Source organism: Venustampulla echinocandica (genome assembly GCF_003357145.1).
Source record: "Venustampulla echinocandica strain BP 5553 chromosome Unknown scaffold_15, whole genome shotgun sequence".
Taxonomy (NCBI): domain Eukaryota; kingdom Fungi; phylum Ascomycota; class Leotiomycetes; order Helotiales; family Pleuroascaceae; genus Venustampulla; species Venustampulla echinocandica.
In genome coordinates, this window is record NW_022474220.1 from 359,251 (window position 1) to 376,337 (window position 17,087).

General features: G+C 47.0%; 8 protein-coding genes across 8 annotated transcripts; 2 read left to right on the forward strand and 6 right to left on the reverse strand.

Moving 5' to 3' along the window:
• Positions 1 to 708: 708 nt before the first annotated feature.
• On the forward strand, positions 709 to 2,759 carry BP5553_10483 (uncharacterized protein; the record flags this gene model as incomplete). Its single annotated transcript, XM_032019106.1, has 4 exons — positions 709 to 819; positions 866 to 1,226; positions 1,278 to 1,352; positions 1,411 to 2,759. The coding sequence occupies 4 exons, from the start codon at positions 709 to 711 to the stop codon at positions 2,757 to 2,759; spliced, it is 1,896 nt and encodes a 631-aa protein (XP_031864813.1).
• Positions 2,760 to 3,131: 372 nt separating this feature from the next.
• BP5553_10484 (uncharacterized protein) lies at positions 3,132 to 3,461 on the reverse strand (the record flags this gene model as incomplete). The annotated part of the gene is made up of 1 exon (XM_032019107.1): positions 3,132 to 3,461. One exon carries the CDS (start codon positions 3,459 to 3,461, stop codon positions 3,132 to 3,134), a length of 330 nt encoding a protein of 109 aa, XP_031864814.1.
• Positions 3,462 to 4,523: 1,062 nt separating this feature from the next.
• Positions 4,524 to 5,015, reverse strand: BP5553_10485 (uncharacterized protein; the record flags this gene model as incomplete). Its single annotated transcript, XM_032019108.1, has 1 exon — positions 4,524 to 5,015. One exon carries the CDS (start codon positions 5,013 to 5,015, stop codon positions 4,524 to 4,526), a length of 492 nt encoding a protein of 163 aa, XP_031864815.1.
• A 336-nt stretch (positions 5,016 to 5,351) lies between these two features.
• On the forward strand, positions 5,352 to 7,275 carry BP5553_10486 (uncharacterized protein; the record flags this gene model as incomplete). Its single annotated transcript, XM_032019109.1, has 2 exons — positions 5,352 to 5,652; positions 5,702 to 7,275. 2 exons carry the CDS (start codon positions 5,352 to 5,354, stop codon positions 7,273 to 7,275), a joined length of 1,875 nt encoding a protein of 624 aa, XP_031864816.1.
• A 3,109-nt stretch (positions 7,276 to 10,384) lies between these two features.
• BP5553_10487 (uncharacterized protein) lies at positions 10,385 to 11,820 on the reverse strand (the record flags this gene model as incomplete). Its single annotated transcript, XM_032019110.1, has 3 exons — positions 10,385 to 10,593; positions 10,657 to 11,244; positions 11,295 to 11,820. 3 exons carry the CDS (start codon positions 11,818 to 11,820, stop codon positions 10,385 to 10,387), a joined length of 1,323 nt encoding a protein of 440 aa, XP_031864817.1.
• A 488-nt stretch (positions 11,821 to 12,308) lies between these two features.
• BP5553_10488 (uncharacterized protein) lies at positions 12,309 to 14,119 on the reverse strand (the record flags this gene model as incomplete). Its single annotated transcript, XM_032019111.1, has 2 exons — positions 12,309 to 13,919; positions 13,979 to 14,119. 2 exons carry the CDS (start codon positions 14,117 to 14,119, stop codon positions 12,309 to 12,311), a joined length of 1,752 nt encoding a protein of 583 aa, XP_031864818.1.
• Positions 14,120 to 14,646: 527 nt separating this feature from the next.
• Positions 14,647 to 15,417, reverse strand: BP5553_10489 (uncharacterized protein; the record flags this gene model as incomplete). The annotated part of the gene is made up of 3 exons (XM_032019112.1): positions 14,647 to 15,025; positions 15,072 to 15,098; positions 15,149 to 15,417. The coding sequence occupies 3 exons, from the start codon at positions 15,415 to 15,417 to the stop codon at positions 14,647 to 14,649; spliced, it is 675 nt and encodes a 224-aa protein (XP_031864819.1).
• Positions 15,418 to 16,130: 713 nt separating this feature from the next.
• Positions 16,131 to 16,837, reverse strand: BP5553_10490 (uncharacterized protein; the record flags this gene model as incomplete). The annotated part of the gene is made up of 3 exons (XM_032019113.1): positions 16,131 to 16,403; positions 16,457 to 16,783; positions 16,832 to 16,837. The coding sequence occupies 3 exons, from the start codon at positions 16,835 to 16,837 to the stop codon at positions 16,131 to 16,133; spliced, it is 606 nt and encodes a 201-aa protein (XP_031864820.1).
• Between the last annotated feature and the right edge of the window lie 250 nt (positions 16,838 to 17,087).

Sequence of the window (17,087 nt, forward strand, 5' to 3'; positions counted from 1 at the left end):
CTACCCTCAGCAACAGAGATTTTGCACTCCAACTCCTCTAGAGATCCTCGGATCAGGAGTACCATGTCGATTGCCTCGTCCAACAGCTCAATCAAGCTGCGCGACGCCCGTCGATGAAGGATGACGCCTTGTTGCAGGTACCAGTTTTCTCGCAGCAACAGCTCGATCGTGTTCAGCTGCGTGGCCCGTACGGACTCGTCCACCTGATGAACTAGGGCTTCCAGTGAGAAGTTGTCACTACTATACACACTTGAGCAAGGGCGAGGATTGGGTGGCACGTAAAATAGTTGGTCGGCTCGGGAATGCTCTATGCGCGGACCCGCCTCTAACGCCCGTGACCAGGATTTAAGGGAAGGATTCATCGTGGCCCACGACTCCCGCTTCGTATTCAATATCGTACCATGAATTCTAAATGTGGTAAGGCGTACTGGAGAGCTTCGTAGGACAATCATCAAGGGCGTGCGCGGTCATAACCAAGTTAAGCGCCTATTTTGACGTCCGCCCCGCCACGTTCCCATAGGGTATGGCCCGACCAAATTAGACCTGACTTATTACGCCGTTCCTAATCTAGCTTGAGCCAGAATGAGTGAACCTGTAGCAGTCACCAGCGAGCATGTGGATATTTTATCCCGCATTCCCACTTCGACTTGTCCAGATTAGCACAACTCTGGTTTGCGACTTAGACGTCTTCCCCCTTTAACATTTCCGATGCAGATCCGAGCTACCAGGGCAAGATGCGACGAACATATCCTGTCCATCCAGCCAAGCCAGGAGGAGGTGAGAGCGTTCAAGTGCTTTGATATCAAACTTCTCAGCCCTGTAGGTCTTGTCCTAGCCCCACTAAACCAGAGCTAAATGCTAGTAGGAAGCCTTGTGGCCTTCGTTGCTCATGAACTTCATTCACCGATGGATGCACCGCTACGGACTATACAAGGCCCATCGGTCTAACGCTACAGCCTTCACAGCGCTTACAAATGCGGTTATGGCAAGAGCAGGGCTACAGGCAAATAAAGTAGAGGAAACAGCGCGGAAGTGCAACTCTTTAGTTCGAACCTCCTCTCAAGTATGGAAGCAAGAGGGGTTACTCGTTCAAAGAGGCCATTCACTTGGCAAGTCCTCGGTACTTAAGGAGGTTTGGGCCGCCTATACTACCCGGTTTGATGCTTTCGAGACGGCTACGTTAATAGACGGAGACTACCCTAATCCGCAAGTCAACATGCCCACGAGTACATGCTCCATTTCGAAGAAGGCAAGCCCCTTTCTCTATTAACGCCTAGCAATTTTAATATTTGAACAGCGCGGTTCTAAAAGTCCCTGCCTCGAAGTCGTCAAGAAGCCCCGGGGGAACAGCAGTGAGTCCGCCTAGTCCTGCTATCCTCGTAGCCGTATAATTTTCTGACAACTTGCTAGTCGATACGTCTATTCAGAACCCAAACTCCCCGGTTTGCCCGCTTAGTCCGGGCGGCGTCCAGAACCGGGAATTCCATTGTGTCAGCAAGGGGTCAAATCTAGATATGGTCTCCATAGCTCATAAAGCCCTCTCAACCTTAGACTGCATCGAGGAGGGAGGAAACTCCCATTTGGCCGAATTGGCTTTGTTGCCAGATTCTTCCCCAGGGGAAGGTAACAAGAGCAACTCTACCAAGAGTGACTTGCCAGGCCGCAGCCTCCCTATCGCGCAGTTGCTGAACCCTCCCACCACACCTCCTACAATTGGATCAAACCCTATCCAACACCTGTGCGAACTCGCAAGTACTACCGATGCTGGCCTGCAACAAACTAATTCTCCAACAGAGGACCCAGGGCAGTCTACGGCACAACGTTTAAATCCTAGCTGCAACGGTTCAAGCATCTCCAGCCGGGGCATTAGAGGCATCCCGGAGCTTCCACACTCGCAGAGGCTCCAGTCCATTGCGAAAATCCTTGTGCCCCAGTATCACAAACCCGGGGGATGGCTAGCCGTCCATATCGACACTTTCATGTCACAAACAGTATCCCAATTTTTTGAATGGTATACGCAGGCTGCGAAACTACGCCGGGTCATAATTCCCTCCACGCTGATGGTTGAGTTGTTAGACGTGGCGTCGGAGTCGGGTAGGCGAATACCCATTACTCGAGCTGGTCATGCCACATTCCAGGCATCCAAATCACTTATATGGCGCTCGTTCGTCTATGCCGTTGTATCAAATCCATGCTTAGATAGGTTTAGGATAGCTGTCACGCCGTCTGACGCGGCGGCCACTCCTCAGCTAGGTGTTAAGACCAGTAAACGAATTTGCCCTACGCCTTCGAATAGCCCAAATCCAACCGCACTCGACCATGCCACCGTTTCCCGAGCATGCCAAAGCCAACCCCTGCAAGCAGGCCCAGTACGAGAGCCGACTAGTCAACGAGTCCGCAATACATTTCATTCTCGATTTCCGACAGTCGCCGTCCACATTCAGGTGAATGAGCGCGGTGGTATGAGCGACCGCTATCCAGAATCTGTCATTACGTCTAAAATAGATAATGTGGGGTTCTTTGCCTGGTTTGCGGAAGAGACTGACTACGGCGGCGTTATAGGGCCAGCGGAATTGAGATTTTCTTTCAAGGATTCACTACCAACTCCAAAAGACAATCTGATCTCTAGAGGCAATAAGGCGCATTTTGAATATATGCAGAAGGATATCAGGCCGATGTGTGAAAATGCAGTTTCTTGTATGCCAGGTTTAGCTGAGTTTGTCATTATAGTTACAGCGCCTGGGTGGAGTGCAAAGTAACACCACGGCTATACTAGGCCGGTAGATTCTTAATATCACGTTTGCTTCAACTGGTAGTACTTCAAAACACTTTTCACTTTATTAGAAACAAGTTGGACTATAATCAGGGGATAAATATTCTTTGTCTACAGCAGAGCTAATTCTTGCCCATTCTACGCCTCATGGGAGGGCCAAGAAGGATGATATTTTCAACCACTATAAATCGATCTCATTGAAAGTGTCCCTCCTGCCTACTACTTATCAAAAGTCACGAATTTCGATAAGAGAACAAAATTTGGACACCCCATAGTCCCAAATATATCGCCAGCGTGTACCACCCGTGTATCACCCCGCTGCAGTATTCCGACTTCTTATCATCAAAAAGCCTTGTACTCAGATAGCTGATTCGCCGCCACCAACCTCGATATACTCGAGCTGCCTCAGCTTCGATCCTTTAGCAAGGGCAGACTTGACCGCGTCTTGTTCCGAAGAAAATGCATCGACGCGATAGAGTATTATAGAAAACTCCTTTTTTTCCTTCGACATTACCCGTATTAGTTTCCAGTCGCTCTGTCGGCCGAGTTTTTTGCGGAGCTGCTCGAGTGAATTCTCGATATCGATGCGAACTAGACTCAATCGAGGATCCAGCCCACTAGGCATAGGGGTTACAACAACGTCGCGGTCGTTGGTGAAAACAGGTGGAGAGGATCCATTTTCCAGCATATTTGCGAGATCAAGAAAACATTCCTTAGCAGTATCGTAAACGCCAGCCGGGCAGGTGCACAGCCACGAGTGCCCAGAGGTGGGCCTCACTAAAAGTAACTAACTAGAACATTAACGACACCCAATTCGCCTCCTACTATCTAGTTACTAGTTTTAATAAATTTCCTAAATAAGGTTGAACCTTGATAAGCTACCAAGAAGTAAGTGTAAGTCTAATATAACAGTACTCCTATATAAGCAAGTACTTATATAGTTAAATAAAAATAGGATTCTTTCTCTAACTTAAATAAAGTATTTGTTTATATAGATAGTCAGTTATAATTAATTCGAAAGCTACTACTACAATATTAATCCGTTCATCTTCACAACTCTCTCAAAGCTTTTATTAAAGCTACAGAAATTACTATGTATAGCTAGCAATATTTATTTATCATAAAGTCGCTAATACTTTGATTTAGTCGCAATGTTCTGCGGCTGCGGGATGGGACTTAGATTGTTGAAGCCGCCAAAGGCCGAAGCAGCTGGAGAAATACCTGCAACCCCTCTTGGACCACGTATTTTTTCGGACGCACTCGACTATGATCTGACGCAGTATAAGAATCGGATATCGCGCCTAATCCATCCCTCTAATCGCCTCGATGCAATACTTCCAGATACTCCGCCGAGAGAGAGGTTGTTTGAGCCGGCAGCATTACCAATGAAGTCCGGTGTTGCCTCTGAGAAACTGGGTTAAGGCCCGCTAGGTTAGCGGGTCAGTGCTGCTAAGTGGGCATTTCTAGTTGGGATCTATTAGTTTATGTGGCTTTATTATTACATTGTGTTGGAATATGGGAGTTCTCAGCTAGAATGTGCCGCGTAGCACTTATCTACCACGATAGCTATAAAGCTATTAATATACCAAGGTATATTTTTATATGCGACGAATATATTATTTGTGTATAGATTTAAAAGTAAAATACCTTAGTAATCTTACTTTATAGGAATCGTATTACTAAATTGTTCAATATCAATCACTAAAAGAGACCAAATCCTATCTACCGGAAGCTAATTTTCCCACAGCAATTATACTATCGCTAGTTGCAATACTCCGCCCAGTAGCAGACCTAGGAAACCAGGAGATCCCGGATGAAACGCGGACCCTATAAAAGTAGATGCGTTTACTGATGCGGGAGGTCTATTGGGATCTGATATTAGGGACGCCGTGGCCGAAGCTGAAGGCCAGCTAGATATAGCCACTATCCGACCCTTGGTCGGAGTAGGAGTGGTAACATCGAAAGTCTGATTTGGCGAGGATAATGGAGATGACTGGTACGGGACAGCAGTAGACCTGTTCCAGGACGTCTGTTTCGCAACACAAGAGGAACAAGCGAGGCTTGAGAGCTGGACAATGACACTAAAATTCAGATGCTCAGAACCGATCTCCACGGTCACCTCGGGAAGGGCAGAGGTGCGTGTCAAGCTGGAGTGAGCCGGTTCGGGAACGGGGACTAAAGTCGCCAAAGTGAGGCCGTGATAGACAAAGAGCATCCAAGCTGCGAATATAATTTGAAGCATGATAGCGTTAAACGTGATTTCGGTATCAGAGGGTTACAAGACGATAAGAGTTCGAAAACGTAGTATATCGAACGACAGATAGGGAGTAACCTAATTTAGGTATATAAGGATAATAATACTAAGAATTTATTTAAGATAACTACCTATTAAGCTTTATTCTAAAGCGTTAATAAAGAGGGAGGTCAAGTACTAATTCAACCTATATTTTGTTTAACTACTATAGCTTATTTTGGGGCAGAACTAAAACGACATTGTCTATGGAAATATCCTATATATAAAGCCTACCCTCCTTATAAATTCCCAGTAGTAGGAGCCCTCTCCTGTCTTCAGGCGAATATGTCTCGTTCTTTATACCCGAAGTTTGCACCAGACGATGAACGTTTTGTCTCAACCAGACCTTCTTTTCCCACAGTGTCGTCGCCAACTTCAAGTGAACCGGAAAGCAGCAGCAATGCAGATAGTTATGACGAGGCAGTGGTTCGAAGGATATTAGCTTGTGATAGCAAGGAATGGTATGATATACTAGGGGTGAGCGAAACATGCTCGACGGAAGAGGCCAATAGGGCCTTTAGAACTATTTCATTTGTTGTTCACCCCGATAGGAACAAGTCTCCAGGTGCGAAAGCAGCATTTCAAGGTAGGTGTAACGCTGTATGTCTATTACTGCCTCGATTAACAGTTAGTAGCGATAAATAATGCTGCTGAGGCTCTAAGAGCCGGAGAAAACTACCAGGGAATTGAGAGTACGGAGCCGGCTACAGAGGACCAAGCGCCACAGCCTGAGAAGCATCCAGAACCCACGGCTTTCCAGAAGGAGGTATACGGGAATGCTACGCCGCATATACAGCACATTCTGCTTAGTGGTCTAAGCACCGGAATCCAGGAAAAGCTAGACAAGCTGAATGAAACAATCGAGGCCAAGAACAAAGAAGGCAATCCAACTGCGGGCAGTATAGAGTCTGGACAGGGCGCCATCCCGTACCATACCTATGAGGGTTACTGGGATGTGTCCCAGAGACACCAAAGCCTGCTCGCAAAGGATACTACAGCGCTAAGCTGGTCGGATAAAGTGCAGCGGGAGGTAGCAGAAAAGGCGCTCCCAGCTATGGCTATGACAGTTGATGATTTCAATAAAGAGCGTGGGTATCCACTGGAATGGAACTGGTCGCGAGCTTCATTCCCTCAGTTCTTTCCAGCTCCTCAAGGTCCTCAAGGTCCTCAACCTCCTCAAGGTCCTCAACCTCCTCAACCTCCTCAAGGTCCTCAAGGTCCTCAACCTCCTCAACCTCCTCAACCTCCTCAACCTCCTCAAGCTCCTCAGACTGATGACGGGCTAGTGGAGGTAGAGGAGCCAGTGCCGACTCCTATTCGAGATTCAGGCAACACCAGAGAAGGCCATAAAATTATGGGTGTCGTACGAGCCGGTAGTAGAGGATATCGATTTTTGACTTGGAATAACAAGGATTGGAGGAAAGAAAATGCCCTGGATCTTCGGGCAGGTGGAGATATAGGGTATGATGTGGTTGACACATTCTTCGAAGACCATGAACTAAGTGCCTACGACCTTTCAAATTCGAAAACCAAGATTTCTAGAGAGCAAGATGCGAAAAACTACCGATACATTGCCGCAATCGGGTCCAGCCCGATTAAAATAGAGAAGTTAAACCGCGGTCCAAGATATCCGACCAGCTACTCACTCACCTCTTTCCAGGAGATGACGAAAACTGGACCTAAAACATATGAGCACATCCTAGATAGGACTGCATTAGTAAAGCTGCTTGGTCCAGTCGCCGCGGACACGGAGATCGCAAATTTTTACACAAAACGTAATATTACAGCACCATGGGAGGTGGGACCACTCGCTCAGACTACTGGGAAAGCCAGAGCTATCGATTTAGTTGATATCGGTAGACCTACAGCTCAAAGGATCCTTCCTACGGCTACAACTTTTGTCAACCCTCTTATGGCTACAGCCACACCTGTCGTCAACCCTCTTACGGCTACAGCTACACCTGTCGTCAACCCCCTCATGGCTACAGCTACACCTGTCGCCAACCCTCTCATGGCTACAGCACCTGTCGTCAACCCTCCAGTCGATACTCCTATGACAGGCATGCTTTCTACTACCAGCCCAGATACCGCGAATGAGCAGCGGCGACTAATGGGCGAGGTTGAGGGTCTAAAGTCTCAGATGGAGGAAATGATGGCACTTATGAGACGGCTTCAGCCGGCCCCTGCCGTAACAAGTTTTGCTGGATAGTTGGGTGTTAGTCGTTTTAAGCGTTGCAAAGGCTACCTACTGTCCTTCTCTTACACATTTCTCTTATTTCGCGATCTCGGCTTATTACATCTCGTTTGTTTCCCTCTCTCGTATTTTCAAGTATCGTTTCTTGAATTTTATGTTCGCTGCTATAACCTGTCTTTTTATTCGCTCATTTTCGATAGTTACTGTATTTCCATTGACTGTTATCGGCTGGGACCGACTTTGTATCTAAAAGCTATATGTTACTTACACTCTAAAAAGTTACCTTAAAGTTCTTGGTCCAAACGCGGCCTGAGGATGCGTTAACCCACCAGGTTGGTTAACGCATCCTCAGGCATGCTAAGTTGATTACATTTTATTTTTGTCACGTGCGTGAGCTTTGACAGATATGAATTGCGCTTTGCGTTTATGAGGACGTCAACCCACCAATCCCTTTCTTTCAGACCCACTCCTAACCTTCATATGCTCGCTCCTGACGTTCGCGATTTATTGAAACCTAGCGACTAATTCTTTGCCGCCAATCTCCTCGTCGCACCTGTCTGTTTTGGGAAAATGGCGGATCCCGCACTTCAAGAACACATTGAGAAGCTTCTAGTCGAGGCCCGAGAGGAAGTCCTAGCAGGGACAGGAGGCTATGATGATGGGTCATTCCGGAAGATCTTGTTAGACCATGCTGAGAAAATCCATGATCCGTACAATCCGATACAGGATAACGACGACTATGAGAGGGGCGAACCCGTCCGATATTCACCAACGTTAGCTGAGTGGTCGTCGTTTGAGCCATTAGTAGAAAAGCTTCAACGTATGGACACCCAAAATGTTGGGGTCGCACTCCTAACACTGCCCTCTAATACTCCTGGCCTTGGTCTGCGGCCCGGTACAACTGAATATAAACTGAATGGTAGGAAGTTCGACATTCGGGTTCACCCGGACCACGGTGACTACTTTCACGGCTCCCTCCATCAAAAAGGGGCACACTTCCTCCCAACAGACAAGAAAAAGAGGGAGCCATGCTATCGAACCCGTATCATGATTAGGCCAGAAGAGGGCCAGGGCCAATTCGATGTCAAGACAATAGTGGAAAAATTCGAACTAGAAGTTACGAGCTCAAAGGTCTTTACCACGCCTGTCTATGCTGCAGAAAAGGATGTAGACACAGAGGAGCATCGACAAGCCTATCAACTTCTTCCGCAGTCATGCATCTACCCAAGGCAGGGCAATGCCCTCGACCATACTACCTATAAGATTGGAGGGATTAACAGCCAGTGGCTATATGGTAGTTCGGGTTTCGGAACGCCGTTTTTAACCCACAAGGAGGACGGCGACCTTTACGCGCTAAATGTGTTACATCACGGGATGCCGAAAGCCTGGACTACTATCGCTCCCCACCATGCTAAAAAGATTGAGGATATTATTGCAAAGGATTTTCAGCTTGAAGAGCACGATATGATCTGCGATAATTGGGTTCGAGAATTAGGGCTTTATATCCCGCAGCGGAAGCTTGATAAACACAAGATCCACTACTGTTTATTTTTGCAAAAGGCTAAGGAAGTCGTTTTTACTTGGCAAAAGACATATCACTGTGGCCAAAACACGGGTCCTAATGTTGCAGAGGCGGTGAATTATGCCGGGAAGTATTGGACAGCGGAAAGCGCGAAGTTTTGTGCAACTATGGCTTGCCAACACGAGGGGAGCCTTAGAATAAAGGACTTCAGACGGAAACCAGAAGAGGCTCTGCAAATTTCAGTCGGCATCCGCGAATTTCAGGACGCAGAGGCTGAGCCGCCATCAGCCTCCAAGCCAGCTCCAAAGTCAGCTCCAAAGTCAGCTCCAAAGTCAACCACCAAGCCAGCTCCAAANCCAAGCCAGCTCCAAAGTCAGCTCCAAAGTCAGCTCCAAAGTCAACCACCAAGCCAGCTCCAAAACCTACCTCGGAGCCAATCGCAAAAGTAGCTAAGATATCACATGGGTGCTGTGCACCCACCCGTATTCGACAGCTACGGAGCAGCACCGACGTGGCCTCAAAGCCAATAGGAGATCACCTTCAAGCGTGGAAGTCGTGGGAAAAGCAGCATGGGAGCGGGATTTCATTCAGGCCCACACAGCTGTTTTATCAACTACGGCACCATCAACATTTAGCGGAAACCAAAGCTAGCTTTATTACTACAACGGTGACCGCATTTGGCAGTGTCGAAGCATTTGTACAGTTAAAGGGGGTCTTTGAAATCCTTCGAAAGGACCCGCTTCCTAAAACCCGACAAGGCTCTGCCTTAAGTAGTGCCGCAGAGCTTGCTAAAGTCCTTGACAGTAGCGACCAAGATACACGGCTCCTTGCTATTCGCAACCGGATCTATCTTGCAAAGTTTGCCTTATTAATAGATAATGACGTTAATGGACCGAGGGACCAGTCCTCCTCCAAGATCAAGACACAGGTGTATGAGAAGATTATGGCAGAAGCGTACCCAGGCCTATCGAAGATAAAGGATAGCGCTAATTACCACGGCGGGGACTGGCATAGGAAATATTGCAACCTGAAGGCTAGATATGCATACGGCCGGCGATGGTCCAAGATAGCTGGTGCGATTTCCGACCACGCGCTTCTCCTCCTTCCGACCGACGGTGATCTGAATATCCGGAACGATCAGATACACAAACTCAACAACGACGACTTTGATCTTTTATTTGCGGCTCTTAAGCAGTATAAAATGGAATTTCTTATTAAAGCCTCGCGGCCGCTGGAATCTGCTATAACCATCTATCCAGGTGGCGAGTTGCTTTTATCTCCGCTCAAAACTCGAATTGAGGTTACTGATATTGATGATATCATAGCATATCGGGAGATGTCAGACGAGTTGTGCTGCTTAACTACGCAGTGAACTGGTAGAAATTGCGATCAAGATAATAGTATATAGACTTGCGAGAATGTTACCCTGAATTTCTTTTTTTTGCGCCGATATACGGCTTACTTTAATATATCCACTTGTTACTAATTGGGCTTATTCATAGCTTATGATCCTGACACTTGTGCCCAACCGTCATAGTCACGTGTAAGGATCATGATGCTTTGATGAGCAGATAAGTGCGGATTTGCATTTCAACTCCTATCTCAATCTTCAGTACTCGGCTTTGAACTAATCCAGCGTTTCAATATAGTATCCAGCTCAAGCCTTCTAGTGCTATCATCGCGCAGAGATGCCCAGTAGACACTTTCCTTTCTCCAGATCTCTCCATCTATATTACCAGCGTCCTCGATAGACATTCGGTAGCGCGCAAGAGTGGAAAGGTACCCCGCCCATGTCCCCTCGAGAGTAGGAACTATTTGATATAGTCGCGCTATTATCGAATATATATAAGGGAAGAAGGATAATAAGCTTATACGTGACTCGGGAGAACGATGTGTGAGCAGTTGGAGAATGAGTAGGTGGAAAGGTCTCGAGATGCCATAGTTCCACAACCTGGTAGGGACGTCTAGTTCCGATGCTGAATTACGTAAAGATTCGCTCGCAGCAGGGTGTTGAGTTGCTTCCAAGTATCGATAAAACCGCATAACTAGCGCGCGAGACGATTTAAGAATCAGTTGGATCTGGCCGACACTTGCTTGCTCCTTTTTGCACACCTCCTCAGCTGCTAACAGGTCTTTATACCTAAGCTTTGCTTCGTCACGAATAAATTCCGGAGACGCGGTATTGGTTTGAAGAGGAAAGTATTTGCGTATAGTCCAGTCGAAAACGAAGCGGTCCTCAAAGCGCTTGCGGCGGAAAAGACCATTAAAGACCTCTTTGAGGTAAAGGTAGTTCGGCTTGCTACCAAGCCGAGGGCTCCTGACATAATAGAAGTAGGTGAGAAATTCTCTCGGAAGGTCTCGACACAGCTCTCCGATATTTTGCTGGTTCTGCCGAGGAGCGTAGCCACGAAGAAAGTAAAGTAGAGTATATCCGAGACGCTCCAAATCCTTGTACAATGGTGCTAATAAGTCAGCGCTAAGTAATAAGACATAGCTGTATATAACTACGTACCAGTATTCAAAGTGCCTTGAAGTTTCGTAGTACAAGCAGTGCTAGTCGAGCTCTTGAGGGGTTGAGCATCACGAAGCTTGATGATACGAATCCAACTACAAAGCTCCCGTTCGCCTATAGCAAAGCTGCTGGCCTCAATCTGGCCGAGGATCCAGGATTGAGCGTGGACCTCCTCAATACGAGAAATGAGTTGATCGGCGATAAGGATGACAGTCTTTAAGCGAAATTTGCGAGAGCAAGACTCGAACAGCTCTTCCAAGGTAGGCCCTTGGGGATCAAAAATAGCAAAGTGATAAAGTCCGATAGTACCCGAGTAATGGAGAATTGGGACTCCCACGTTGCCAGCTAGTTTTTTGAAAACATTGGTCTCATGTAACAGTCGAGGGGTTTTATGATCGGTAGCCTCGAGCTTAATAGCAACTCGCTCGCCAGAAGTCCTACTGAATCCCTGGCAGGTGGATGGACCGATCCGGCGAATAGTGTGATATTGAGAATCCAGGTCCGATATAAGCTCAGAAGGTGCCATGATAGTTGAAGGTCAGGGCGATTGAAGAAGAAAGTCACTATGAATGAATTGCAGTCGATGGGGAAATCGGGGTCAAGATATTATGGATATAAGGCCAAAAGGGCAGCGGTCGCTCCTGGTTTTATATGTTACTGTCACGGCTCAGTTCTGCCGAGGAGGTAGCAATCGAGGCTTACTAGGGAGGTGGTCGAAAATCGAGGAGTGGGCGAAAATCGGGGTCACCGAAGGTGACAGACCAGTAAGGAGACGAGGCAAACGTGCCCTCTTCCTCATTTCTCACCGCTACTACACGCCTCAATTTATCTCTCAGTTACTGTGCAATTACATTATATTAACCCTACAATATGCATATATATATGCTGGTGAATATAAACGGCTGCAGAAGTTTTCTATAGTATCTGAGCGCCCTGCTGCAGCAAAGTAGGGCAACGACTCCAGAAAGAAGACGTCATATATATACAAGGAGCAATGCCCGTACAGCTGAAGACTCATAAATCAGACGCAGGTGCTCGTCCAAAATTATACCCTAGGCACATGTTTCTGTACATGGCCGTCTCTTCCTGGACATCAATTAATATCTCCCCCCTAGAAACCTGCATATCTGCGCCCCTTTCTAGAATATCCTTTCTCTTTCCTTTTCGATCAATACTGATACTTCCCTCAAAATACTTCCCTGTCTCACCCCACCTTTTTACCCCTCGTAGTCGGATAGTAGCATCAAATCCCACAAAAATAAGCTGTCGCGGCTTATCTTTAGACCCCGTAACGTAGACCATAGATCTCTCATCAGCGATCCCTTGAACATCGCCAGAATACATTGGTGGGTTGAGAAGCCTGAGCAACTCCTCTGACTCAGCTGTGTCAAGTGATTTGGGCCAAAACGAGATGTCTTCCCTATAGAGCTCCTTCAACGCTGTTTCGAGGGTCTCGGAAGGCGCACGAAGTACGCCGGACGTATTTTCAAGAGGAGGCTTCGGTTGTCGTGAGCATGCGTGCAGTCGTAGCATTTGTGTTCCCGCCGTATCATCAAAAAGGTCAAGGAACGTGGCACAAAGAGTTTGATATGACTGAACACGTATCGTGTGTATTAAGAAACCGTTGTCTGGGTGAGTGTTTTCGGGCAGGCGTTGCGGCGGCTCCGTCTGCTCAAAGCCGTTCTGAGACCTGGAGGAAATACTCGAGGTCTCACTTTTGTCCTCTAGCCAAATAATCTCAGTAGCATAGTAGGTTCGTTGCCTTCTTTGGCCTTGGAGCCATTCTAGTCGACATTCGATTATCATAAGCTTTCCAGTAGTCTCATCTTCATCTAAACGGAGAATGGTTTGTCTCTCATCGATAGGCCCTTCTTCGTGTCGCCTTCGCCACATTTCGGTTTGCTCTAGTAGTTCATTGCTAGGAGAGTCTAAAGGAAACCGAAAGCAGCAGTAGTATGACTCATAATCCATTGTGTCCATTATGTCCCTAGTAGAAAGCGCGTAGAAGTAACTCCCGTGGATTTCGAAACAAACAGTAGTCCCAACTACTGAGCCTACCACGTCTGGCAGATCAACCTTTTGTGGAAACTGTTTTTGAGTTGTAAGATCGTACCCCTGAACCACCCAACTACTAGTATCGACCCCTGAGTCGATTCCAACGTAAAGGAATTTCTCGTTGTGACGGACAAAAATATGAGTGGAGACAAACTCCTCTACGAGAAGATCGACTCCATTAATGCCAAATACAATCAACCATAACGTTTGGTCGTCCGGATTCAAGGAACGGCTTAGACAGGATACGACTTCCTTCGAACAGTAGAGGATCTCGAAAGTTCTTTTGGTATAGTTCTGAATACCTGACACCATAAGCAATTGTCGGATACTAATCACAAGCTCATCGTGTCCTGAGCCGTGTAGGTTGAGGATCCTTATTCTATTATCCAGTGTGTAACAAAGAACACCTTTACAATAGATATAGGTATGACAATATCCAATAGTAGTCACCGTAAAGGGGGACACCGTGGCTAGAGCTTCCCGTCTTTTGGCAATACTTCGGAGGGCTCGCGCATAGCCACCACCAGTTAGTACAGCAGACTTGGCCTCACTAGAGAATCGCGCTTTTGTCTATATATCTTGTTAGCTTGTTCTATCGGTAATCCGAAGTAGTTATCGCTCGCCTGAACAATGGGTTTGCAGATACGTTCCTCAACAACAAGGAACTTCAAATCCTTGCAGGTCAAGGCCAGATTGGCTACGTCGACAAAATCGAAGTCTTCCATAATACTTAGCAACACCTCGTATGGCATATGTAAGAGGCCAGGCATTGTGACGTAACCCTGAGAGGGACTTTTTCAAAGAGGATGGCTTTCCAAAATTAATAAAAATGCCTGAAGCTGGGTCCGGGTAGCCGATCAATCTTACACCGCAGGGAGCCTTTTGATCGATGATGTAGAAGGTAAGAAGCTGATGCATGGCGGGAGGCGGGCCTTTTATGCTGACGGGAGCCGGCGCAGGATAGCATTTGCAGACCCCAGCTGACCTAGTTATGAAAAGAAGAAAGCACTGTACGAAATATCGAAAGTAGTTGCCCTGCTCTGCGATATTTTTATGCACTAAGCTACCTAGTTCGCGCAGGAATAGTTAGCTAGCAGAGGAAGTCGAGCAAGATCGGGTCACTGTTAGCTAAGTATATTGAAGGTACTAGAATAGAAGATTACGACGTGTAGCTGCTATGATCAAAATAAAATGTACTGAAGAGCTCTGCCGGCTTGGTGGATACTCGTCATCGGGGAAGGAGTACGCGAATATAAAGAACGAGACTATCGGTTCTCGATCTATCATTGCATATAACCTAAGCGGGCTTATTTTTCACCTCCATCTCCTGCCGAACCCATCTCCCGAACTGTCCTGCGGCTATCCGTCCCATGCCCATCAGTAACTTCCTTCTGGTATTTATCGAATCTATCCCACCCCCGAATGTATTCAGTTCGGCCATACCCACCACGGGCTCCTCGTCGAACCAGGAAGCAGCACAAAGGATGTGTGTAAAACCCGTTAATTCTTCCCTGCTCAGCTGAAGCTGAACGCTCTCTTCGTCGGGCAGCTGCTTGTTGAGGATCTTGAGTTCAAGAGTGATGATCGACTGATGTTCTATGTAAATAGCTTGGTATCTCCGGTAGCCCTTAATACTACTCGTTTCTTGGCCGTTCGCTATAACTACCTCGACGAAACTGTGCTTGCTGTTAGCTTGACTTCTATGACCTTGGAAATATTTACCAGATGTCATAATGAGAATCAGTTTTCCTGATCGATTATTAGCGTCAGTCGTTTAGTTCATTTTAGATGCCACTTACTTAGTCCACACAGTTTTCTCTCCTAGGTAAGAAGTGGAAGTGGCCGCCCTCGTAAGGACTTGCCTGCCATGGACGAACCGTTCTGCTGGCGACATAGAAGGCTCATACCCGATCTTCCCACTCTCAATTCCCGTGAAAGATAGCACAGGCTGTTCCGTCAGAAGATCTCGAAAGGTAGTCACAATCCAAGATATCGTGCTACCAAACTCAAGACTCATCTCCGGGATACTGGTGTTGCGATATGAGAATATACATTGTTCCGCCGGCATGATTCTGATAGATCGTTGAGCTAGGTAAGGGTAAGAAAAAAGCCAACGTAGCGCAGGAGTTAGAGGGAACGCCGAAATATATACAAAGCTATGAGAGAATGGTTTGATACGTGTACAAGCGACAGCTTCATCACATAGATCGTCGCAGAGCAGTATCTTGGATTTATTCTTTAGATGGCCGGACCTAATTTAGCTACGGAGCGTGATTGCACTATTCACGAGTCCTGTAAGGTGAATTTCGAGCCTCAGCTTAACAAGATCCCAGAATTAATATAATACAGCAAGCAAGAGAAAGAGGGGACATCCGCTCGTCTATCAAGTATCCCTATGGAAGTACAGCCCGAAAAGAGACACCCCTTATTCGAAGGGGCTCCCCGTCCGGGTTCAAAAGCTCCAGTCGGAATCGATTGGAGTGGGCCGGCACATGGGCTGCCCAAGGATTTCGATTGTCTCCCTCTTACATCTCAAATGCTTTTATATACTGCCCGGTGTGGGGTGCAACCGCGACCTTCCAATACCAAAACGAACGACGAAGAGCTTCATCAGAGGATGGGATGTCCGCCAGGCCGAAAGGTCTTTTCGGCCAAGCCATCAAATAAAGAAGCGTCAAGGGGGCAGAAATCAGTGGGAGCGGCGCCAAATTTCGAGCAGAAACAATTAAAATAGAACGAGTTTCTCATCTACATGAATAGAAGTAAGAAGACACTAACCGCTCACTTTCGTAACATGCTCAGTCCAATAGCTGCGAGGTGGTCGTCCGAGGCCTGACTGGAAGAGCCTAGCGTCAACTTTGCATCTCTGTCCTCGCCTCTTTCTCCATTCTCTTCCATCTTTTTAGCTGCTTCCTCGTTTTCCCTTGCATAAGTATAGTTCCGCTTATTTTCCCCCTTTGCTTCTCGAATAGCTCCAGTTGACCGTCGTTTGCGGACGGGCAGTCGTGGAGGCTCAAGCCTCGAGGGCTGCTCTTGTATAATACTATACTTGTCCTAATAAGAATATTAGTTGAAGTTGCTTAGCCATCTACCAAGATGTACTATACCACTTCTTCTCTCCATATACGATATACTTCGCGCGCGCTATATTCATATATATTCCCCTCAGAGAAGACAGTTGCGATTTCATTCCAGTTCCTGTCCCCATCAATTGTTTTGCTATCTATCTTCTCGAAAGCAAATTTTCGGTATACGGTCCAGTCTCTGTTATATATGAAGTGCTGGTGAACACAATCGGCTAAGGAGCCGCGCCGGAGAAGGTTGCTGGCTACACTCTGGTGAAGGCTGACAAGAATTTGCGGGCAGTCTGATTCTGCCTCGGCAGTAATCGAGAGGTATCCTTCTTGTCGTAGCCGCTGCAGCTTCTGATGATTCTCCTCGAAGTTAGCATAACGATATATATTACACCTGGGCTTACCGACCGTCATTTGTAGAGTAAGGGTCTTCTGAATTTGCGAGAACGAAAACTAGAGTTGGGGGGAAGTAAATCGGGGAAAGATTAAATAAGTGTACTTTCCTCTCGAGAGCATTTTCGAGGCTTTATATAGGAGGTGGGGAACCAGAAGTATCGAGTGCCGCGATCGACGCCCAGGGATCATCATCACCTACCCTAGCCTGGAATCATAGCTGAATGGACAAGTATAGTATATAATCATACCTAACAGTCGAGCCAGCTAG